At 43.6% G+C, this 24,862-nt stretch overlaps 1 protein-coding gene across 1 annotated transcript in view; it reads left to right on the forward strand.

Moving 5' to 3' along the window:
• The window catches only part of Usp13 (ubiquitin specific peptidase 13), a 109,875-nt gene that overhangs the window by 70,798 nt on the left and 14,215 nt on the right, over nt 1-24,862 (forward strand). The window contains exons 11-18 of the mRNA XM_021158246.2: nt 1,406-1,531; nt 8,560-8,713; nt 11,087-11,261; nt 17,570-17,658; nt 20,082-20,204; nt 20,971-20,997; nt 21,658-21,801; nt 23,418-23,575. Of these exons, the coding sequence (XP_021013905.1) occupies nt 1,406-1,531; nt 8,560-8,713; nt 11,087-11,261; nt 17,570-17,658; nt 20,082-20,204; nt 20,971-20,997; nt 21,658-21,801; nt 23,418-23,575 (996 nt within the window). The remainder of the gene's footprint in view (nt 1-1,405; nt 1,532-8,559; nt 8,714-11,086; nt 11,262-17,569; nt 17,659-20,081; nt 20,205-20,970; nt 20,998-21,657; nt 21,802-23,417; nt 23,576-24,862) is intronic.

The following is a 24,862-nucleotide window of genomic DNA, read 5'->3' on the forward strand; positions in this document are numbered from 1 at the left end:
TCTAGCTACCCAGGTGCTGATCCGGCCGGATGAGGCCTGTGGCCCTACTCAGGCCGGTTTCTGCTTCCCTAACTAATGCAGTCTCAGGTCGACAAAAAACTTTTTAATTGGATATTTTATTTATTTACATTTCAAATGTTATCTCATTTCCCGGTTTCCCCTCTGCAAACCCCCTATCCCATCCCCCCTTACCCTGCTTCTATGAGGGTGCTCCCTCACCCATCCACCCACTCCCACCTCTACATTGGGGTATCAAGCCTTCACAGGACCATGGCTTCCCCTCCCATTGATGCCAGTTAAGACCCCTTCAGTTCCTTCAGTCTTTCCCCTAACTCCTCCATTGGGGTCCCTGTGCTCTGTCCGATGGTTGGCTGCCACCATCTGCATCTGTATTGGTCAGGCTCTGGCAGAGCCTCTCAGGAGACAGCTATATCAGGCTCCTGTCAGTAAGCACTTCTTGGCATCAGCAATGGTGTCTGGGTTTGGTGTCTGCATGTGGGCTGGATCCCCAGGTGGGGCAGTCTCAGGATGACCCTTCCTTCAGTCTCTGCTCTACTCTTTGTCCCTGTATTTCCTTTAGACAGGAACAATTCTGGATTAAAATTTTGGAGATGGGTGGGTGGCCCCATCCCTCAATCAGGGGGCCATGCCTAACCTCTGGATATGGTCTTGACAGGTTCTTCCTCTCTTTTGTGGGGGTATTTCAGCTCATGTCATCCCCGTGGGGTCTTGGGAGGCTCTTGCTTTCCTGCCCTAAGACAAAAATTTAAAACAAAACAAAACATAGAGTTTATTTTGTGTTGCTAACAACTCCTGGCCGTAGGGCCTGCCCTGGGGTGTTGATATATTCAGTGATGCTCCATAGAAGAAAACCGATTTTCCTTTTATCAGCAACTACCATTGCAGACAGTTTCTGTGTTAGAGGTGGGATTGTGCATCCTCTTCTCCCTCTCAGGGCTAGAATTTTACCGAGGCTGAGCCCCTGTGGGTTCTGTGCCTGCTGTCATAGTCTCTGTGAGTTCATATGTGCATCAGTTCTGCTGTGTCTGGAAGACACTGTTTCCTTGGGGTCGTCCAACACTTCTGGTGCTTACAATGTTTCTGCCCCCTCTTCTGTACAGATCCCTGAGTTTTGAAGGGAAGAGTTTAACAAAGACTTACCAGTTAGGACTGGGTGCTTTATAAAGTCTCTCACTCTCTGCCTCTGTCTTGGGTCTCCACATGATGGATCAAGATGGTCAATCACTAACTATGGTAAGAAGCTCCTCTGATATGGGCTGAGAGAGACTCTGATCTGTGAATATAGCAGTATGCCACCAGGAGTCATTTTATTGCTATGTCTCCTTAGCAGAACGTCAGTAGCAGGCTTTCACATATGTAAGATGATCTTGTCTTTATACTGTAGCCTCAGCAGAATGGGATCTCTCCACGCATGTTCAAGGCCTTTGTCAGCAAGAGCCACCCGGAATTCTCCTCCAACAGGCAGCAGGATGCCCAGGAGTTTTTCTTGCATTTGGTCAATCTGGTAGAGGTAAGTCTTGAGAGCATCTACTGGGGAGGTCAGAAATGCAACAAGCTGCTGTTTGATCAAGCAATGGCTTGATCAAAAGCCCTCTTCTCTTCACCTCTGTCACTCACTGGGCCTCTTGGTGGCTGTCTCTGCTATGCATACTTGATGTGACAGCCTCTCAAATTTGGGTTCCAGGTGCTGCTGGATTGTATGCCTTTTATGCTGTGTGTTATATCAGTGTGTTTTGTAGATTAATAAATCTATTTCTATCCCTGGCTAGCTTCCAAATGAAAGAGATGGAGGCTAGATTTATTTATTGAGCATTAGCATAATTATTGAGGGAATTACCCCTAATTTATGTTTCGAGTGCTAGACTGGCTACTTCCCCAGCTGCGCTCCCCAGTACTTGCTGTCTGAGTTTTGCCTGGGTTATTTCTGCTCCATCAGTCTGTCCTCAGTGTCCATTTCACTCGGGCATGTGCTCCTGGCCCATCATGTTTAATAGAGACCTGCTCTCTCCCTTCTTTCTCCTCTTTCTCCTTCTCCTCTCCCTTCCTCCTCCTTTCACTCTCCTCGTGGTCCCTACCTGTGGCCCCTACCCCAGTAACCAAAGCCTCGTCTACCTCTCTTCTCCCCAGTAATTGGCTGTAGCCACTTTTATTTAAAATTGGAGAGCAAGGTTTACACAGCAAAGGCCAGTGTACATGAGAATTCACTTGTCTGGTGGAAACCAGACGTTGGGGTTTAAAATTTAGCATTTCTATACACAGCACCAGAACAACACCCAACATTTCCTTCTTTTTGTTTAAATGAAAAGGTTTTTTTCTCTTATAGTAATAAACGAGATGTAACAAATATGAAGCAATTATGAAAACTATTAGGTAGGAGTTACATTTATAATACCCAGCCCATTTGTAGTTTGCAATTTTGGATAAAGTATTTTTTTTATCTATCCTATCTTGGTGAGTTTAGAATTCTGTACCTAAATCGTTTCTATCATAACTTTTATTACTAATTTAAAACATTTGCTTTGACCTCAAATCATTCTTTAAAAATCCTAAACAACTTAAGCTTAATTTTTAGACTGTAACTGTCTAGTCTTCAACCCCATCAGAGAAGTAAGAAGGAATAAATATTACCTAAGTCTGTAGGAAGTTCAGGCAAACAGCTTCCAAAAATTATAGAAATGACAGAGAAAGTTGGCTGCCTGAACAGTCCCCCAGAATTGCCCTAAAACTTTGCAGTTCCTCTATCTTTAGTCTTCTGTCCCAGAATATTGGACAGACTTTTCTGTGGAGCAGGAACTATGAAGGTCTGCTTACCCTGTCTTGGCAGAGTACAGCAGTCGACTTTCCTGCATGATGTTTGCCCATCGCCGATTTTGTCTGCATTTGGAACAAGGGCAGTTTTTCCCAGTGGCAGCTTGCTATCTCTGAATATACCTTAGCATATCTGAATAATATCTGAATATGTTTTTAGTTTTTTACTCTGTTCAACCTAGGAAGGCTATTTTGTGATAAACTAGTCTAGTACCTAACATGACCATAGGTTTGAGTGATTATTAACTTGCATTTTTTAATTATCCTAAAAAGTTTGTAATAGTAGCTTTAAAAGGAACTAGAACTTTACATTAATGAGTATCATCTAGGTATAATATCTCAAATAAGAGTTGAAAACGTGTCTACAAAGTATGTTATTATGAAAACAACCTTAATCTTTGCATCATTATACAAAGATCTATATCAATATAACAAAATATAACCTTAATATATATCAATATATAAAGATTTATATCAATATAACAAAATATAACCTAAATATGTGTCACTATATAGAGATCCATAGCAATATAAGATTATTGGCTATAAAGTGTTCTTTGATTTAAGAGTAGATTTTAAAATTTACCCCCTTTTTCTATTATTACTATAATATTTGTATATCCCCTCTTTCTCTTTTCAACCTCTTTCCCTCTACATAAGAAGGAAAGAAGAATAGAGAAAAGGCAAGAAATCCTTGAGTCTAACCTCTTTTACCTTGTATTGTTCCTGATCAAGATCATTTAATAAATTGTAACCAACCCTTTTATAACAAAAAGGCATCTTTCACCCAACAAACAACCAAAAACTACCCATACCACCTTAAGTGAATGGACATTCCTCTCTTCTTAAAATTGCTTCCTATTGATTTGGGGTGAAGAAATCATTTTTGACCCCCTGTCCCAAATTTGAATAATGGTTGCTAGTCTTAAGAAACCTAGCTGTAGTGTTTGTTGTCTAGTCTCTGTATACTGAGAAAGTACAGCTTTAAATGAAGTCCTGACTGGAATAATCTGTGATGTTGGACAATTTGTGCCAGTTGATTTGAAGTTGTCTTGGAAGCAAGTCTTTTGAGGAAAAAGCAGGATGCTGGAACAGTATGTCTCAGAATCTCAGCATCCCTGAGGGTGGATCTTGTTGGGACTGTTTGTCTGGTTGTTAGTCTCTGTGAACATATAAGCTCTCAAAAGTAATATACATACCAATGAAAAGCTTTGGCATCCAGGAGGTAAACTGAGGCAGGCAGCGAGTGGGAGTCGGTGCTTAGAGCTGCTCTTGGGGGTCAGTCTAGATATTGATGGGGATGCTGCCTGTGGCAGCCAGTGATTAGAGAGGTTACTCAGCAGACTTATTTTCTGAGGGGGAAAAAAACTTAATTTACTGGGGCTGGCATTCCCTGTGGCCAGCAAAAAACTCTGAACTCTTAACTCCTTGGAGCCTGTAAGGTAGAAAAGGAAAGAGAGAAAATTCACATGTACATATACATATAAACTGAGTAGATGAAGCAAAAGGCAGACTTCAGTAACTTAATACATATAAATACATACATGCATGCATACATACATACATACATAGATTCATGCATACAGATGTGTATGCAGACAGACATATACACACTCACACAGTGAATAGATGGAGCAAAATTTCAACAAGCAGGCTTCAAGCATCTCACACATACACATATATACATATAAGCATACAGTTGATAGGTGGAAAGGATAATTTTCCAACCATTTTATTCTTTCTCCCATAGCTTATATATCCCAGCAAAATCTTTCAAGCAGTGTAAAATCACAGTGTGATCACATTTTAGTTTTCTTCTAGTGAATGGTTATGAAAAAACAGTATGTTCCCCCAAAGTTTATAAGAAATAACCTTATTATAGTACAGGTAAAGAAAATAAATTATTCTCTAAGTTCTACGCACGTCTGTAACTAAGCAGCGTGTTATAGATTAACAAGGTTGAGCAAGCAGAATAGTTTTCTCAGTCACTTTCTCTTACTGGCAGGCAGCAAATGGTGGTTACAAAGAAAGGAGTAACTATTGTATTATTTATCTTTCCAAGTAATCTTGTAAGAACCTTAAAGAATTACAAATCTAAACTTTTATATAAAAATCTGTCACATCTACTTTAAATCTTCAGAATGCAGACTACTCATCAGAAATTCTTATTCAACAGTATCAGGAAGCTAGAAGGAATCAGTCATCACCAGTCAGCCACAATGAGAGTCACGTCAGCCAGTGCTGCCATCGTTCTTGTTTCTTGACGATAAAAAAAAAATTCCTAAGTTAACTATTAAGAGTTTGCCTTTCTGCAGTGTAGTAGTGCACACCTTTAATCCCAGCACTCTAGAGGCTGATGGAGCTCTGACTTAAGAGGCCAGCTGGTCTACAGAGGCAGGTCCAGGACAGCCAGTCTGTGTAAAGGTTCCTCTGGTGAACCCTTCCTTTGTAGAAAGATAAAGTCTGTACTAAAAGGTTATGATTCATGGAATCTGTTTGATGTGGAAATAGAATTGTGGTTGGAGCTATCGTTGGCAATACCAACGATATTCAAGACCTGCTGACTAAGTGAGTGAACGAAATTTGCTAATATCAACTAATGACCTGCATGCTTTTTCTTTACCCTGACTCATTCTGTACTGGTAGGATCAATCTTTTCAGTATTTGGGTTCTGGTTCAATGAGCCAGAAAAGTAACTTTGTAGTATCAGAATGTCATCCAACTGAATATTGTTTTATTGTAAATAATAGTGAACAGTGGTCAATAAATAGTTTTATATTCCTTAAAAAAAAAGAGTTTGCCTTTCTGAACTTCAAATTGTTCCCCAAGATTTTCTACATCAGAGCCAGTAGCAAAAACATCTTAACCTAGCTTCACTAACAATTTTATTTTTCCAAATGTTTTCTAAGGATAGTGGTCATTGCTGACAATCTACATCTCTAAGTTCTTCTCTAGGGTAGTGATTGGATCATTAATCTGCTCCAGCAGCAATGCCTGAAAGGGGTCAAGTATTATTACTATGAGTGCCAGAGATACTGCCCAGTGAGGGGCTAGAAGCCCCCTTAGAGTTTTCATACAATTCTTAGATCAAGAGGGATGTGAGGGCAGCAAACAGAACAGAGCTCCATAACAGCATGAAGTCCTCAGGACATGTAGTCCTTGGGGTCATGCGTCACCAAGGCACACCCCTCATGGCTGCACTAACCACTGGGCAGCGTTCCATTTGTTCTAAAGCAGTTTGTCATTCCTCCTGCATGGCCCTCAGCATATATAGTACTGTATTAGCATATATGTGGAATGTGCAAGGTGCACAGATCAGTTAATGGAGAGTCTTTGGTCTTTGTTTGAGCAGGTGAAGTGTATCTATCTCTATTATAAGCTAGTTTAGACTGTAGCCAAACTGCAATATACATTTTTATGATTAGTCCTGAAGATTTTGTAGCCAAGAAGGTTTATTGATTGATTACACATAGATATTCATGTCTCAGCCAGTCTCAAATGTGGCTACCCATTTTGTTTGGTCTTCTTGATCTCTTTTCCTTTTGTCTGTAGCCAAAGTCTTCAGGAGGTCTCCCCCTGTCAAATCTGATTTTTACTAATTTGGATGGGAGACAGCTTTTCTTTTCCTGTTGGGAGAAATGTAAGATCTCCTCTCCACCATAACACATTTCCTGCTTTATATTCTGAAGTTATTACATATATATGCTGATCTGATTCATCAGTTCTTTCTTCATCTAAGTCAGTTTTCTTTCTAAAAAGGATACATAGAACTATATTTATTACTGAACATATTATTTGTATGTTGATAGTCAAAACAAATCCATACAGGGTCAAAATGCCCCCTTTACAGTGTTTTCTATCTTTTAACATGGAAATATGTGTGTGTGTATACATATATATATGTATATGTATATTTATCTCTCTAAGTCTCTCTATGAAGACTTATTTTATTATTTAAATTTTTAATTATGCTATTTATTTATTTTAGTATCTACATACCATTAAAAACATTTTTATCTATTTCTCTTTTTCTCTCCTTTGGAGACTTTATTTTACTATGTCTATGTTGTTTTATATCCAGTGTCTGTCTTTCCCTAGCACAAAAGCATGATTTTTAAACGTTTTTTATGTGATCAGAAGTTCTGTTGCTTTGGCTATCTTCTGTGTGACTCTTAGTCTGCATTTCAGCCTGGATATTCTGCTGTGCTTGGCCATGGCCCCTGTCTGTCTTCCTGCTTACTGACAAGAGGCATTTTGGTCTTCTACCTGTAACCAGGACCTGCCTCATTGAATCAGACTCCTCCTGAGCAGGCCAGTGCTTTGAGGAAAACCTGAGGGAAACTGTGTGTAGTTCTGAACCCATGAGTTGGCTTGCTACCCACTGTTGTCCCAGCCTTGTATTCCAGCCATGTTGGACTGGGCAGCTTCCTACAGAGCTAGGAAACTGCTCTGATCCTGGGGAGTGCTTGTATTGTCTTCACATGGAACTTTTTAAGTTTAGATTTATGCTATTATATTGGATATCAAATGTAAATTAATAAATTTATTTCTATCCCTGGCTAACTTCTAAATAAGAGAGACTGACGCTAGGATTTAGTTATTCAGCTGTAACATAATTACTGAGGGAATTACCCCAATCTATGTTTCTAGTGACAGTCTGGCTACTTCTCCAGCTGCATTCCCCAGTACTTGCTGTCTCACCAAAGTTATTTCTGCTCCATCAGTCTGTCCTCAGGGTCCATTTCACTCAGGCATGTGCTCCTGGCCCATCATGTCTAATAGAGACCTGCTCTCTCCCTCATCTTTCTCCTCTTTCTTCTTCTTCTCTCCCTTTTGTTTAAAATTGGGGAGCAATGTTTACACAGCAAATTGGGGAGCTGGTGTACCTGAGAATTCACTTGTCTGGGGGCAACCAGATTTTGGGGTTCAAAATTTAGCATTCATTATACACCATACCAGAATAACTTCCAACAGTGTTTGGTCTCTGGACAGAGCCCATTGAGAGCCCCTCCAGGTACTTGATACCCAGGTACCACTCAAGCAATCCCACTTCCAATGCAACTGAGCTGAATCACATGGAAGTCATGAAGAATTCCAGAGTAAAGTCTTTCATTCACCTTAAAACAAAACAAAACAAAACAAAACAAAACAAAACAAAACAAAACAAAACACAAACCAGCAGTTTTCCCCCTGAGCACACTGTTATGAAAGTGTCTTACCGAGGAGAACATCAGAGTTGCCATAGTAGCAACTTCTGCTGCTAACATGTTGGCAGCTGACCCTTCAGTCATTTCCGAACCATGTGTGAATTCTCTGTTTGTTAGCAGTGTTTTCCCTTAATCTGTTGGAAGGATGTTCCCATATCCTTAAGTATCCTAATACAGCATGATTTCTTTATTTACATATAGTTTACACTGAATGCATTTGGAATTTTATCAAACATACCTTGGTTTTCCCAGGACAGTATTTTTCCCTCTATTTTGTTAACTTCCTTCCTTCCTCTAATTACACCCATGCCCATCTATCTGTCTTCTATGGTTTTAATGGCTTTGTAATAGTACTACCCAACCCCTCATTTGAGGATACTACATAAATCCCAGTTTCTTAGTCTGGTCCACTCTGATAATGCTCAGGAAAGCAAGACCTCGATGCCAGAATCAAAGTTATGCTATTTGTCTTTCATAGCTTCATTTCCCTGTACCTGCTAACCTGGTATTATCTGACCTTCAGAGGAATCGCATTGGCTCAGAAAACCCAAGTGATGTTTTCCGGTTTTTGGTGGAGGAGCGAATTCAATGCTGTCAGACCAGAAAGGTTCGCTACACGGAGAGGGTGGACTACCTAATGCAGTTACCTGTGGCCATGGAGGCAGCAACCAACAAAGGTAACAGTCCCGCAAGGGAAAAGAACTCCGTGTGTCTCCGTTCGAGACCTGCCCCAGAGATGAGGTGCCCAGTCACTGAGGTGGGGCACTGTTTGTGTTGCACCTTACCTCTCACTTTTTTAAGTCCCCATGTGACTTTCCACGGAGGGTCTAAGTGTATCCTGGCAGGCTTTTTAGAAGTGGATCAAGAGCCAATTCGGGAACAGGACCTTCACATCAGAATCAACCAACCCTACAGATGATTCTGTTGATTTAAGATGAAATGATTTTCATTTTTCTGTAAGTGCATACAGCTTTGGACTGTGTTTAGATTCTTGCTCATTATACAAGGTAGTGTGTGGTTTGTTGCCTTTCGAGAATGATGGCTGTCTTAGTTTTCCTTTTGTTGCCATAAAATGCCTGACAAAAGGAAGGAGGGAGGGAGGGAGGGAGGGAGAGAGAAAGGAAGGGGAGAAGGAAAGGTGGGCTTATTTTGAGTCAAAGTTGCAGCATATAAGTTTCCATCATGCAAGGAAAGTTGTGTTGACAGGAGCTGGCTATATCACCTTTTCAAGGCAGGAGGTAGAGGGAGATGAATGCCTCTTATTTGACTTGCTTTTTGTCCTTGTGAAGTCTAGGCCACTGGTGGTGAGACTCATCTTTAGGGTGGATCTTCCCACTTCAGTTAACCTAACCAAGATGATCCCTCACTGGCATCGCTCTGGGCTAAACTAATCTAGATAATCCCTGACAGCTGTGCCTGGAGGCTTATCTCCTAGCTGGCTGGAGAGCCTGTCAAGTTGACAATCAATATGAGCCATCAGCAGGAACTATTGCTTTTCCTTGCTCACCTCAGCCTCACATGTTCTGCTCAGTGCTGTCAGCCTCAGTGATAACGACTTTAGTAAAATTAATGTTGGTGCGAAAATCTCATTGCAAATGGAATACAAATGCTATAGAAAGTCCTCTGTGTGTTTAAGGCTGGGGAAGCAGAGGGATCTTTTTAAATGCAAAATGAGGAGTGTGGTTTGAATTGGTGGCACAAGGTAATCCCAGGCTTCAGGCTGAGCAGGCATCATTACTGAAGCATCTTTCATGCAAGGCTGTGGTTCCGGATGCTCTTGTGCTGGCTTCTGTATCGGGTATAACCATAGGACCCCCTCTTTTAACTCTTGCTTTATTTATTTAGTTGTTAGGGCTTAACAGAATGGAGCAGTTTTGATCTTAATAGCTTTCACTGTACTCTGCGGGTGGTACTCTTTTTACGAAAAGAGATTTCTAACTTACTTTCTGGATTTCTAGAAATGTCTAACCTTTGTATAGGTAGAAGTAGTACACTATAAACTTTGGACAGAGAGGGGATTTAAAAGCTTTTAGGAGGTGTTTTAGAAAATGCATATGTGCACAAGCGGATCTACTAGGAGGGAGTCTTTCTGGTTGACATTCAAAGTACACGTGATGTTTTAACTGTGTGTAGTTAGTGTCAAAGTGGGAGCCAATCCGTGGCTTGCTCCTAAGAGGTCCCTAGTACGCTTACGTCTTTTCCCTCAGTATTTGTTTGATCACTTTATAAGTAGAGTTGCCCAGAGAGGCCTCCAGGCAGTGGATTAAAGGCCTGAGGTAAATCCTCAAGGACATGCTCCTTACACAGCCCAGGACCACAGACACCTAATCTGGCAGCCTGTCGCTCAGGGACAGTTTTTCTCATTTACACATTTACATCTTTCCCCTGGTCCTGTCACTTTGGGGACAGCCTGAAGTTGGCAGTGGGAGCTTTTTCTCTTCCCTTCCTTCTGCTTCCTCCCTCCTCCTGCCTGATCATTCCCCAACTCTGACCCCTTGAATGAACTCCTTCTAGGCCTCATCTGAGTTTGTTGACTAGGGCTTTAAGTCTAGGTCTGCCAGTGATTGGTTAGTTTTGACCTTCAGCCTCAGTTTCTTCCCGGGGGTAGGGGGTGGGTGGGGATGGGGGTGGGGATGGGGGTGGGGATGGGGTGGGGGTGGGGAGAAGTGCCTCTGGCTCCCAGACAGCTGCTGAACTTTGGTGTGAAGTCTGTATAGGAGCAGTACCTTGGGTCACTGCAGGGTGAGAAAATGAAAGAGCAGCTTCCTGCGGCCACCATTTATGTCCCACTCACAGTCTGGCCTGAACTCAGGTCTCTCTAGTTGGTCTCAAAGAGAAATAGCAAAAATAAAAGAGGATTTTAAAAATGGAAGCAAAAAATGTTTCTGGCTCCACAAAGCTTGTTGGTCTTGGGAAGGGTCTTTGGGCAGGCGTCTCTGGAATGGACAGACAAGGCATCAGTCCTGACCTACAGGGAAATGCACTGTCCCAGACGGTGTGACCCAGGAAAAGAGTGACTGCAGGTTCCTGCCTTCCCTGCTTTTCCTCAGATGAGCTGATCACCTATGAACTCATGCGGAGGGAAGCAGAAGCCAACAGAAGACCCCTACCTGAGCTGGTGCGAGCCAAGATCCCATTCAGTGCCTGCCTTCAGGCCTTTGCTGAACCTGACAATGTGGATGATTTCTGGAGCAGCGCTCTGCAGGCCAAGTCTGCAGGGGTCAAGTGAGTAAGACAGGCTGTTGATGGGGAAAGAGGGGCCTAGTGAGTGAGGTAGGGGCCGAAGGAGGCTGGGGAGGGGCGTGGGTGTTCTGAGAGTCCTCGAGTGCTTGTTCATGAGGGTGAGATGGGTTGTGATGTACATCTGTAGCTGCCCTTCACTTCACTTGCTAAGGCTGACCAGTAAGACAATCCTGTGATTTGGGGTATGCTCTAGGATTAGGAACTTTTTTTTTTTTTTAGAAAAAGCAGAATTATGGTTTATTTTGTATTTGTAGTTGAAATATTTTTCTTTTCCTTTCCTTTCCCTTCCCCCTCTCTCCTTCCTTCCTTCTTTCCTTCCTTCCTTCCTTCCTTCCTTGTTTCCTTCCCTCCCTCCCTTCCCTCCCTCCCTTNCTCCCTCCCTCCCTCCCTCCCTCCCTCCCTTCTTTTTGCCAAGAGAGTAGAGTAGGGTTGAGAAACACCCTTATACCCACATGGCAAGAATGACTACTGGTAAAGAAGTCACAGAATTGCTTTTGGCATTCTTCCATATGTAAATGCCACTGCATTATCTTGTAATCTTATGGTTAAGTTTTAGCACAGGCCTTGGTTGATTGGGAAGCCTTGGGCATGCCGGGTTGGCATGAACCTTTGCTTGGTGAGCTGCTTACGCCTGAGTCAGGAGATATCTCATGCTCATATTGTGAGCCTGGCTGTCAGGTACATGTATTTTCTTTTCTCCACTTGATACCTTAATTGATTTGATTCTGACAATTCTTGCCAACACACTTCATATTGCCACGTGAGTTGGGGACAGAGTGCATGTAGAGACATAGAATAAAGGGCTCCTGGGAGCTCTGTGCACTCAGTTCTTTCTCCCTCTGTTTTACCTCTTTGTTAGGACTTCATTCGTCTGCTTTTTCTTTCTCTACAATCCCTTTCAGTGCTGGAGATTAAACCAGGGTTCTATAGATGCTCAGTGTGCTATAGAGTTATCAGTGAGCTATATTCCGAGCTCTTGGAAGCTTGTTTCTGAAATGTTCTTTGGACCCTCCTTTCAAGGGTGAGACCTAGCTCTCAGTTGACAGAGTGAAGGATGGAGGGCTATGGCTGCTTGTTTTTGGCTTTTTTTCCCCCCCTGCAGCCTGGTAGCCAAGTCTGCTATCAGTTGCTGTATGCAGCACCTGCAGGACCCTGCTTTGCTTCAGACCAGACTACAGGGCATCAGAAATTGGAAAACAAAACTACCTCATAGAAATACATCTCAGTGGGAGAGCTCCTGCTTAGTGCTTGTGGGGGAGTGGGGGTGGGGTGGTAGGCTTGATTTTTTAAACTACAGAAAACAAAACAAGGCCAAAACCTGGCCCACAACCATGTCAACGAAGAGTCCAAAACAAAAACAAACAAACAAACAACCCCCCCAATAAACCTCCAAAATAACAAACAAAAGCAGAATAAAACAAAAGGCCCCATTCATATTTAATAAGTTTGAGAAGGTGCACATGCAAATGAGCATTAATAGCCATTCATTCTGTTATCAGCTGTCTTTCCTTAGGTAAGTTTTGTTGCAGGAGCTGTTGAGTGTGTGTGTGTGTGTCTGTGTGTGTGTGTCTGTGTGTGTGTGTGTGTCTTTGTCTCTATGTGTGCATGCATGAGTGTGCATGTGCCATGCGTACAGGCACACACGTACCTCTGTCTACTTGTGGAAGTCAGAAGACAACCATCTCTCACCTCACTGAGGGAGCACTGGGTGACTGAGGTATATCACTGCCTGGCTTTACATCATTTGGGAGTATCTAAACTCAGATCCCTAAACCTGTGAGGCGAGGTCTTCATCCAAAAGCCGTCTCCTCGGTCCCCATATGCTTGTTTCTATGCTCAAGAAGAATTAGTGTTGTATCGCAATTGTTATTATCTAAAGTAACCATCCTTATGGAAAAGAAGGCTAGAGCTACTAAAATACCTACTACTTACTGCCTACCTAGAGCTTGGGATGAACCTGCTATCAACTGTTTTCTTTCCAGACTACTCTTGTGTTTTGAGACAGGGTCTTGCTGTAGCTCAAACTCCTACCCATCAGTTATCACATTTAATATGGTCTTAGCAGTGCGGGGTAAGCTCCAGTGGTCTCCCGCTTTAGAGATGGGACAATAAAAGGAGAAGCAGTTGGCCAGTAAGTGGCATGCTTGTGAGATTAAGCTGGTCTGATGGCACTCAGGGATGGCACTTCTCTCCTGGGTTTACCCACATAATCCACCGAGTCCACATACAGCCATGCTTAGCAGTCCTTGTGTACTTTATAGTTTCAAATGCTTATTTTGGCATTTGGCAAAGCCAGCTAGTGAACTTCTGGGGATTTTTTATTTTTAATTTATTTTTTATAATGTAGGCTGTGACACTACTGGCATTTTGTTAATGTCAGTTTGAACCTTCCTTTTGTGAGACCCAGAGCCCGAAAATCCAGAAAAAGGCAAAAGGCATGTATCCTTGGTGACCAGGTGGGGTAGTGCATACCTGTGATCTCAGAACTTGGAAAGCTGAGGCAGGAGGATTGGCAAGTTCATGGCCAGCCTAGACAACAGAGAGAGTTCAATATCAGCCTGGACAGCATAGTATATCTCTCTATTAAAAAACAAACAAACAAACAAACACAAAGAAAGAAAGAGTGGGCTGATCTAGGTAGGCCTATAAGTCAGGATGGACCAGACATAATGGTTCTTTACATCAATGGTTCTCAACATCGGGGTTGAGACTCCTTTGGTTGAGAGAATGACTCTTTCACAGGGTCAAATATCAGCTATTCTGCATACCAGATAGTTACATTCTCATTCATAACAGAAGCGAAATTAGAGTTATGAAGCAGCAATGAAATAACTTTTTGATTGGGGGTCACTACAACATGAGGAACTGTACTAAGGGGTCACAGCATTGGGAAGGCTGAGAGCCACTGCTCTAAAGCGATCCTGACAGACTGTGTCAGGGAAGCCCGTTATTGTCTGGAACATTCATTTACCTACCAAATATTACTGCTCATTCTAGGCAGAGCGCTGGACAAGACCCCACTCCTGTCCGGTGTGGCTGTGGGGAGAGTCCCACTTACACTTTGTCACTTGGGAGAGAGGAGCGTAGTGTGGGCCCCAGAGCAGACTCTCTCCATCAGCCGGAATGTGACCTTGGGCAGCTAACGCTCCTGCCAGTGCCCCTTTTCCTATCTGTAAAGCGGGGATAACAGAAGGGTTTTATTTATAGAACTGATGCCTAAGGGAGCTGAACAGAATAGGTGCCTTGCATGTACCTGTCAGTAGCTGTTGTCACTGTCATTATTGTGATCTTTTGTGAATGTGTGTGCACATGTGCATGTGTATTTGCTGTGGGTCATGAGGTTTGCATATAGTTGACTAATCACATTTTTGGTGCACTTACCAGAAAGGGGCTAGTACTCCTTTTTACTTAGCCAATTTTCAATGCTGTGGAGTAGGCCATGTTAGTTATTGCAGCTTACATTGTTTTTTTCATAAGATGTCTTCATAACATGTGAGTCTTAATTGTAATGAGTGAGCAGTGCTAATAGACATTGTACAACTGCCAACCCGGTCGGTAGCAGTGCTCAGACCTGTCCTCAGTATGGCCTGACTAATTTATAAAGCTGAATTATGTTTCCATACAATTACTTTTATTTATATTCTGATAGCCTTTATTAAAAAATGTACACTCTTTAAGGAAAAAAAATCCACAGATTCAGTTTAGGAATAAAAGAGTGTGCAAACATAATTTGTTTATTCTTTGCAAAGCCCAGTTTACTATTGTCAGAGTTAACTGTAACTTGATGTCCTCGAACTCCTGTTACTGAGTGGAGATTCTTATTGCTCTTGAGACAAACCTGAGATATATGTGGAACAGTTGCAGTGTGGTTGAGTTTAAGACCTGGGTTTTGAAGACATTTTTGAATGGTTGGTAGTTACCCACTACAGAGTCATTCCTTAATTGTTCCTCCACCCTCTGTCCCAACCTCCAACCAATCCACTGCCCATACCTTATTTTCACAGAGCTCTTTAGCATAGAGTCAGCAACTGTCCTGGCTCCAGAGTCACCATTTGCATACCATTGATTTAATGAGATTTCCCCAGATTTGGTATTAATGTGAGAAGGTCTGGGACAGAGGAGAGGCCTCAGTGGTAAAGTCTGCTGCTTAGGAATGAGAGCTTGCCTGTGTGGGATCTGGTGTGGCTTGTAAACATGGTTCTGGGATGAGGACAGGGGCACATCCCGGGCCCCTACTGGCTAGCCACTCTCATCTGAGCTCCAGGGACAGTAGAGACTGTCTCATAAAAGTAGGGTGGAGAGTGAGAGAGGAAGAAACACACCCACTGATTGTTGACCTTTGATGGACACATACATGAGCATCTCCTCTCTTCCCTCTCTGTCCCTCTCTGTCCCTCTCTGTCTCTCTCTGTCTCTCTCTCTCTCTCTCTCTCTCTCTCTCTCTCTCTCTCTCTCTCTCTCACACACACACACACACACACACACACACATACACACACATACACACTCACATACTGTAGCTGAAAGATAACTTTTTTCATTAGTTGAAAATGCTATAATAGCAGGTGAATTTTGTTGGCGTTCTGTAAACTGGAAGTCTTGGCTCCATTTAAATGAGAATGATGTATATTTAGGCTTCTCGGGCAGCCAGAGAACCCAATTGGAGGGACTGTATGTTTCTTCAGAGAGCCAGGATAATCCTAGATCAATCCCTTTGCAAGGCTGAGCTCTCATAGCTGCCTTGCATTGAGGCCTGTTCTCAGCTACTGTCCTTCTGAGGGAGAACTTGAGACAGAGCAGGGAAGATACAGGTTAGTGACAGACCAGTTCAGTGTTTGAGACTTTAGGGATGATGAAATTCACTCCACTTCCTCAGGACAGTACAGTCTGGTGTGTCAAGGGGTTTTCACTAGGGCGAGAAAGTACTGCACAAGCCTGGCAGCACATACACGAACAAGATCATTTCCAGATGTAAAACGAGCCTCAGAGGGGCCAGAGATTCCTCCGGATCTGGAGTAAATTACGAGCCTACTGAAGACTTAAAGCCATACTTCTCTACTCTTTGCCCATGGTCAGCCCTGTGCTGTGTCTACTATTCTGCACCAGAGGGCAGCAATACATTGGAGTTTGCTCAGACCTGAAAAGATATGTACCAGATAGAAGGCAATGGCTCTAATTCAACAGTGAGGTTTGGAGGAGAAAGCTCGGAGCCTTCTATTTTAAAGGGAACCTATTGTACCATCTCTGGCTCATTGTCTGTACATGATTTTAGCCCAAAGGCTGGGAAACAATGTGGCTCTTTGTCTGTTTACATAGACAGGCAAATAGAAAGAGGTGCTGGAAAGACATAATTGGTGACTGAATGAGTGGGATTCGGGCACTGAGAGGCATGGATTTGATGTGCAATTAGAACAGTCAGTGTGTGCATAAAAGTGATAAAGCCAAGCCCAGAATACTCTGTATTTCAGTTTGAAGTGAACTCAGAATTAACTCAGTGTTAATTTAAAAATGTCAAGTTCAGGGGCAGGAGCACTTGCCGCTCTTGCAGAGGACCAGGGTCTGGTTCCCAGGACCTACATGGTGTCTCATAACCACGGGTATCTCCAGTTCCTGGGGACATGACCTGCTTTTCTTAGGTCTGTGGACACAGACATGGTACATATACACACGTGCAGGCAAACACCCATATGCATAATCTAAAAATCTTTTAAAAGATAAGGCTTAGGTTTAGATAGCTTGGATAATTTCTCCACAACAGAGATAGCTATAGGACCTGTGCTATCCGGGATCCAGGTATTCAAAGAGACTCTGTAATGGTCAGCCTCAACCCGAGTTCTGGCAATCCTCCCTTGCACCAGTCCAGTGCTGTGAGACAGTGATGCCTAGGAGGAGTGAGGCTGGCTTCTCTGCACCACGTAGGGAATGTCACAGACATGGTGCGTGCTTGACTGAGAACACACACAGACACATACACAGGTAAAAACACTCCAAGAATGCTGGGAAATCAAGTGGTTTAGATGCACTTTCCAGAGCACTGCAGCAAAGCAGTCACTGTGAGATAGCTGCACCCAGCGATTACTGTGTCCCCAGTCAGCATTTTCTGCTGTAGAGAAGCCAGGGTTTGGAGCGAGTGTGCGAGTACCGGCGTACTGACTGTTGGTTGGTTCCTCCTTACAGGGCAGTCCTTGGCATTGCCAGGAGCCCCAGACAAAGCTGCCTGTGAGCCATGGACAGCAATAGCCTTTCTTTTCTTCCTTGTTTGATTGATCTCCTCCCCTTGTGTTTCCCAGAACTTCTCGCTTTGCCTCATTCCCTGAATACTTGGTAGTGCAGATAAAGAAGTTCACTTTTGGTCTTGACTGGGTTCCCAGAAAATTTGGTAGGTATCCTTTGCATGCTTTTGCTTAAACTATAGAGTGAGCCACTTAACCAGACATGGCATGTGAAAGAGGCTGTGGGAACGTCTGCCCCGTCCCTTCCACCCCATTGCTTCCTCTGTTACTCCCAGGTTTCTCTGGATCCAGAATCTAGGAGAAACACTACAATAAGAAACACCATATGCTAACCACACCCTCACCACTGAGCTCTGGGAGGATCAGGTTCTCAGAGGGGAAGTACACTCCTTGTGACAGCGCATTTTAGAAGTTACTGTACACACAAGTCACCTGGGATCTTTGGAAAATGCAGATCCTGATTGGCAGGTGTAGGTGGGCTGAGCGACCATGTTTCTAACCTACTGGATGGTGTTGGCATTGCCAGTCCAGATACCACACTGTAGTAGTAGGTAGCTGGAGGTATAACCTCCTCTTAGCACCCTTCCCTGCCTCTGAGATACAGCAGTGCTATATATATGTGATATTCATCTAAATCATACACATTTTCCTCCCAACCACTTGGAAACATTTGATTTGAACAGTTGAAAGAAGGATATGGTTTGGGCTTCACTGGGCTGTCTTTTCATCAATACTCAAGGTCCTTAGTGTGGAAGGCCCATTTTCCAGATGAGGCATAAAGACCATTTCCTTACCCACCAGGGTTGAATGTGAGCAGTCTTACGTGACCTCCGGTCTTGTGCAAGGATTTGTATCTCACTCCATGTAGCTTCTCTAGCAAGGACTTCAAACTGCCAGTCTCTTACAGACTTGTTTTTGGGCACTTACACAACAAAACGATGAAAGCCTTAAGAGTCATCCAAACACGGGTAGAAGGGGACCTGGAGACAGAAGGAAGAACAGCCAGCATGTTTTCTGAGGAAGCCTGGTGCTGGTGGGCACAGAGAGCCAGTTTATCACCCTTTGTGCTGAGCTTTATTCCCAGTGCCCAGGAGACCCTTGATTTTCTTGTGGGGAGAGTTTAGGGAGCAGAGGGGGTCTGAGGGCAGGGTGCTGACCACTCTGTTCTCCGCTGGCCTCTGAGAAGGCTGAGGTACTTGAGAATTTTGACCCATTCAGGCTTTGAACTGCTGTGGACGGGGGTTTTTGGTTTGTTTGTTTGCTTGCCTTTCCTTTTGAATTTTTGTGAAGGAACAAAAAGGAAGCCCGATTTTATTGACTGAGGTTTAAAGAAGTCTCAAGGTAGGGCCTGGATTTTTCTCTTGAGGAACAGTTGTGTCTGTTTTGTGAATCTGACCTTGTGTTTAGTTTTACTGGTCCTTAAAATTTAACTTTTCTGTCTTAGCTTTTGTTCTCGGGTTACTGTTTTATTTATTTGTTTAGTTTGTTTTTTTGAGACAGGATCTTATGTAGCCCAGGGTGGCCTTGAATTCACCTGTGTAGATGAGGGTAGCCTTGAACTTCTGATCTTCCTGCTTCCACTTCCCAAGTTCTATGTTTACAGGCATGTGCTACCATGCCCAACCTGCCTTGTTGTCTTAAATAGGATTTACATATTTGGTGTCATTTGGAGGCAGTTGGTCTCCAGTTGGTCTCCAGGTCTGAAGGACAAGTCCTGGCAGTTTTCCTAGAAATAGGAAATTTCTATTCCTATTTGCATAGGTTGCAGTACTGCCTTGCAGCAGCTGTTAGGCTTATAAATCTTGCATTTGAGCAAGTCAAATGTAGTGGCAACTGAGGCATGAGGGCTTTATTTTTCTCCCAGAGCAGCCACGGATGCTTAAGACACTTAAGGTTAAGCCAGTTACTTTTGAGCTTTGTGATTTATAACTTAGCATCATCACAGTCACTGTCATAGTTCGAGAAAAAGTATCAATTAGGAGTTTCGAACTCAGATGTGCAAGGAAGAGGAAGCAGCACCCAGGAAAGGAGAGCTGCTGGGTAAAGGGTACACGGGCCCCCCTCTCGGAGGGCTCAGCTGTGCTTAACGACATGGGTTAGGAAGATGGGCTTTCCCATAAGCATGTTTGGGGCAGTTCAGAGCAGCGGGGTCAGTGTGGAATGGTCACAGCAGCCACCATTGTCCAGAACAGAAGCTCAACAGTTAACACAGGGGAATGTGCTATAGCTTTGTGGTATTTGAAATCCAGAAGTCTGCATTTTAACATTAAATCTTGTCCATATCTCAAGAACACCAAATGGAATGAGTCTGGGCCACCGATAGCCTGGGCTGCCAGTCTGTGATCTCTGGCTCACCTGACCTGTTGCTTTCCAGTCTGGCACCTCTGTCCCACCACTCTCTGCCCTTCCCCTGAGCCCTCCAATAACCTCCCATGTGGCTTGACAAGTCTGCTGTGCTGAGTGTCCTGTAGGCTGCCTACATACATGCATGCAGTGAGCACAAGCAGATTTATAATGATCTGACCCTGGGCGCGGGAGAGCCCAGTGAATATGATCTTTTGTTTTGCAGATGTTTCTATTGATATGCCAGACCTACTAGATATCAGCCATCTCAGAGCCAGGGGCTTGCAGCCAGAGGAAGAGGAGCTTCCTGACATCAGCCCCCCCATAGTCATTCCTGATGACTCAAAAGGTACCATCGCCCACTGCAGGGGTTCTCAACCTGTGGGTCACGACCCCTTGGTGGTGGGGGCTTTGAATGACCCTTTCACAGGGATCACATGTCATATATCCTGCACATCAGATATTTACATGGCAATTCATGGCAGCAGCAAAATTGCAGTTGTGAAGTAGCAACGAGAATAGTTTTGTCGTTGGGGGTCACCACAAGAGGGTCATAGCATCAAGAAGGTTGAGAACCACTGCCCTGTTAGAAGGATACTCTCTCCTCCACCAGCCTGGAACAGTCAATGTGTTCCGCCACCAATCTGCTTCCCGTTAGGTCATCCTAGACACGTAGGAATGAAACCTGGCTGCCACTGTGAACTTGAGACACGTACACTCTGCGACGATGTCACTGATTTGTCGTCCTGTCGGCAGGTGGTTCCAGAGGGGGCTTGCAGACAGGAGATACTGAGTGTGAGAGAAGGCCAAGGTGGTTTTCCACACTGCTCCTATCAATAAAGCTCAGGCCAGGACCCTTGATTTGCAGTTAGACAGTGCTCTTACAAATACATGCAAGGATCATAACTATTTAGCTCACCGAGCTGTCAGAACTTCCTGTTTTATTTGCATCTAAGTGCCCAAAGCCTGCTGTTTCCCCTCATTACTGTAATGAACTGTGTTTTGCAGGTGGTGTGTGTGGGGTAACCAGGAGTGAGAGGGTCTGGGAATCTCTTTTCTAAAACTGTTGGCCATGGTTAGCTCGCTCTCACTTTTGACTGTCCCTTCATTTCCAGACCGCTTGATGAACCAGTTGATAGACCGTAGGTATCTTTTAAAATGCTTTTGGTGTCTTACATCTGTTCCCAGTGTGCCATGTTTTTAAAACTTACATATATATGAGTGTCTTGCTGCATGTCTGTGTACTATGTGAATAACATGCCCACAGAGGTCAGAAGAGGGTGCCAGATGCCCTGGAATTAGAGGTAGAGAGGGTTGTGAGCCACCACATGAATGCAGGGACCAGAACTAGGATCCTCTGGAAGAGCAGTAAGTGCTCTTAACTGCTGAGCCCTCTCTCTAGACCACAGGGTGACAGATTTTTCCGTGGTAGTTCAGCAAAGAAGTATTGTTCGGTGCTGGATAGTTGCAGCCATTCCTGGGTGGAAGGGTTTATAAGTTGAATGAATAACAAATGTAGACCCAATGACATGCTGCTTAGCGGCCCTTATGGCTCAGGAGGGTGAGTGTAGGTTTGAGAACCAGAAGCTCTGCCTGGTAACCTTGGCTTTGCTGCTTAGGCCAGTGTGGCCTGGAACAATCCACTCCCTACTCTATATTCTTAGCTTCCTCATTTAGAAATTAGGGTAGTAATACCATATCTTCTTATGAATATCATGGACCTGTCTTGAGGCAGTCTCTGAGGGGTTGAAGAAGTGCACAGTTGGGTTTCTCATGGGGGGTTGCTCTGCTGTGCTCTGCAGCCTCAGACATTGATGAGTCTTCGGTGATGCAGCTGGCTGAGATGGGCTTCCCTTTGGAAGCCTGCAGGAAGGCTGTGTACTTCACTGGGAACACTGGAGCTGAGGTGGCCTTCAACTGGATTATCGTGCACATGGAGGAGCCTGGTAGGTGGCAACACAGAGTGCTTGGGAGTTCTTGTTCCCAGTGCTGTGACCCTAAAGAGAATGGTAACCTTCTGCACTCTGAGCTAAGCCAGATAGTCTTAGGCTTCTTTTAAACAACAGCTTTCTTGGAGTAACTTCTCCCTTCAAGGGGTACACAGTTTGCCTACCAAAAGATTGTTAGAAGGATGTGGTGTGTATTTCAAGCTGGAAAAAGAAAACCCAAGAAGTGAGGCCCTTTCCTTAGTGTCTTCTTTTATCTACTTTTTGAAGATGTCATTGCCGTGTCCACCCATCTGAAGTGTGTATTTACATGGATTTTAGTCACTTCACAAGTAGGCCACTAATTCATCCTAGAATATGTTTGTACACCCAAAAGAAATGCTACAGACAGGTGATTCTCTCATGCTTTCGTTGTCTCCAGCACCTCATGTTCACTGTCTACTTTGCATAGTCTACAATTCTTATGAATTTGCCTATTTTTTACAATTCATATAATTGGAATTGTATTACATGAGGCCCTTTGTGTCAGGTTTTATCACTTTTCATGATATATTTCGGGGTCTTATGTTGTAGCATGAATGGCATTTCCTTTTTTATGGCTGTATAGTATTCCATTGTATAGCCATACCACAGTTTATTTATCCTTTCATCATGGGCTGATAGACAGTTGGGTTATTTCTTCATTCTGGCATTGATTAGTACTGTTGTAAGCATACATGTTCTTGTGTATGTGGATTTATACTTTTGTTTCTCTTGAGCAGAATTGATGTAGTTCTATGCCTAACTTTTTAAAACTGACGAGCAATTTTACCCAGTGCTGAACCATGTTAAACTCTTGGTCATGCTGAATGAGGCAGTCTAGTCTCTAAATTCTCACTGTTAGTGAGTTTGTTATAGTTGCTCCTGGCTGTACTATGGTATGCCACTGTTGTTTAACAGGCATTTCCCTAGTGATTAATGGTTCTAGGCATATAATGAGTTATTTGCCTTTTTATTATTGAGCTCCAAGAATTCTTTTTAAGTTCTAGATACAGGTTTCTTCTCAGACACATGATTTGCAGAGATATCTTTCTGCTTTGCCATGTCTTCCCTTCTTTAATGGTGTATTGTAAATAGATTTTTTTTTTTTTTTACATTTTGATGAGGTCCGGCACAACTTTTTATGAATTATACTTTTTTTTTGTTGTATACAAGAAATTATTTATCACTTACTCCAATGTCACAAAGATGGATGCCTGTGGGTTTTTTGATTTAAAAAATTAAAATTAATTATCAAATTAATATCTTTTGTTCCCATGTTTAAGATAATGATCCATCTCAGTTTGATTTTGCATGTGGTCTTAATAGGGGGAACCTAGCTTTGTGGTTTTGTACGCAGATAGCCAGTTATCCTAGCACTGTTGTTGAAAAGACAGTTTTCCCTGCTGCAAAGTCTGTTTGGAAATCACCTGATCTCTGGGCTCTCTGACCTCCCAAGTCTGTTAACTTGACATATATGTCTAGTCTTACACAAGACTCCTTGATTTACAGCTTTGTAGGTATTTTCCACATTGCTCCTGAAATGTCTGCTTTCAAGACAAAACCCAGACAGATTTTAGTCCAATTGTTTCCCGCAGACTTTGCTGAACCACTGGCCATACCTGGGTATGGAGGGGCTGGGGCCTCTGTCTTTGGTGCTACTGGATTGGACAACCAACCTCCTGAGGAAATCGTAGCTATTATCACCTCGATGGGATTCCAGCGAAATCAGGCAGTGCAGGCTCTACAAGCAACGGTGAGCACTGGGGGCTGGGGGCCTGGGACTCCTAGCCTCGCTGGAGGAGGTTTTCAGTTTGGTTTTTTAGCAACAGAGACTTCCCAAGGCCTTTTGATCATTCTATGTCACCTTTGTCTGACTGTGTCCCACCATAGCTCATGAAGATTCATTTGCATGTCGTATACACAAAAGTGAACTAAGTCAATGAGGGACTCGAGGTGAACTTATGCCTAAGGGGATATGGAGCTGGGCAAGGCGATTAAGATGCTGTTCCTTAGTGGGGCTCACAGGTCTGCTTGGAGCTCCACAGCTTCAGAGCAAAGAGGTGCCAAGGCTCTGGCTTGGGAAGAAAGTTCTTAAGATGAAGTCATGCTTTTTTGATATCAGGACCTTGGAAAAATATGTTCCGAGGGTTCTCAAAATATGTCTTGGAGTTCTCTGCTGCTGGGTCCATCTACAAAGAAGAGGTTCTTCTGGTAGTTGTGAACATCTCCATTTATTTGGAGACAGGATGGGTGTAGGTATCCGTTTAATAGTCAGGGAAGTACGCTAAAACCTACCGTCCCCTGTCACATCAGGTTTCATTCTGAGTGGCTTTTGGCTCCTAGGTCCTTTTGCCTGTCCTAACCTGGTACCTACCAGGACCTATTGCTGAGGCCATAGTGAGTTTTGGCCAGGTCATGGGAATTTTCCCTTTAAAATTCTCAAACTATTTCAACCAGAGACTTTCCCCCTTGGGTGCTTTCTTGAGCTCTACTTGCTTCATTGAAGTTTCTATATCCAAACAAATCCTTTAGCTTGTTAGTGCTGTCAAAAAACAGGGGAAGGGGAGAATAACTTCATGATGGGTTGGTTTGAACCATTTGGAGTTCCATTAAAACCATTAGCTAAGGGGTCATCTGTTCTCCCATTCTTCCAGTACTTAAGACATGGAGGCACTGACCCGGTGTGCACACTGGCATCTTCACTCCCAGAATCATCTGCAGGAGATGCATTCAGTAGGAAAGATAGGCTGTAGAAAGGGCTGCATGTGAATCCTGCCCTTCCCCTTTTACACCCTTGCCCTTGGCACCAGCCTGCAGCACCACTGAGCTAAGACAAGTGGAAACTTCGGAGCTGATGTGCTGCTCTGAACCGTTTTCTGCCGACTGCAGTGGTAGGGTATAGGTGGGAGAATGGCAGAGTCCCAGCTTCTCACTCAGAGGTACTTGGCATCACTTCATTCAGGCCTCCTGCCTAGCTGCTTGACATCTGGTGCAGATGTTTGGGACGTGATGAGGCCTGAATGCTCAGTACATTGTGAAC

The sequence above is a fragment of the Mus caroli genome, chromosome 3 (genome assembly GCF_900094665.2).
Source record: "Mus caroli chromosome 3, CAROLI_EIJ_v1.1, whole genome shotgun sequence".
Classification (NCBI taxonomy): Eukaryota; Metazoa; Chordata; class Mammalia; order Rodentia; family Muridae; genus Mus; species Mus caroli.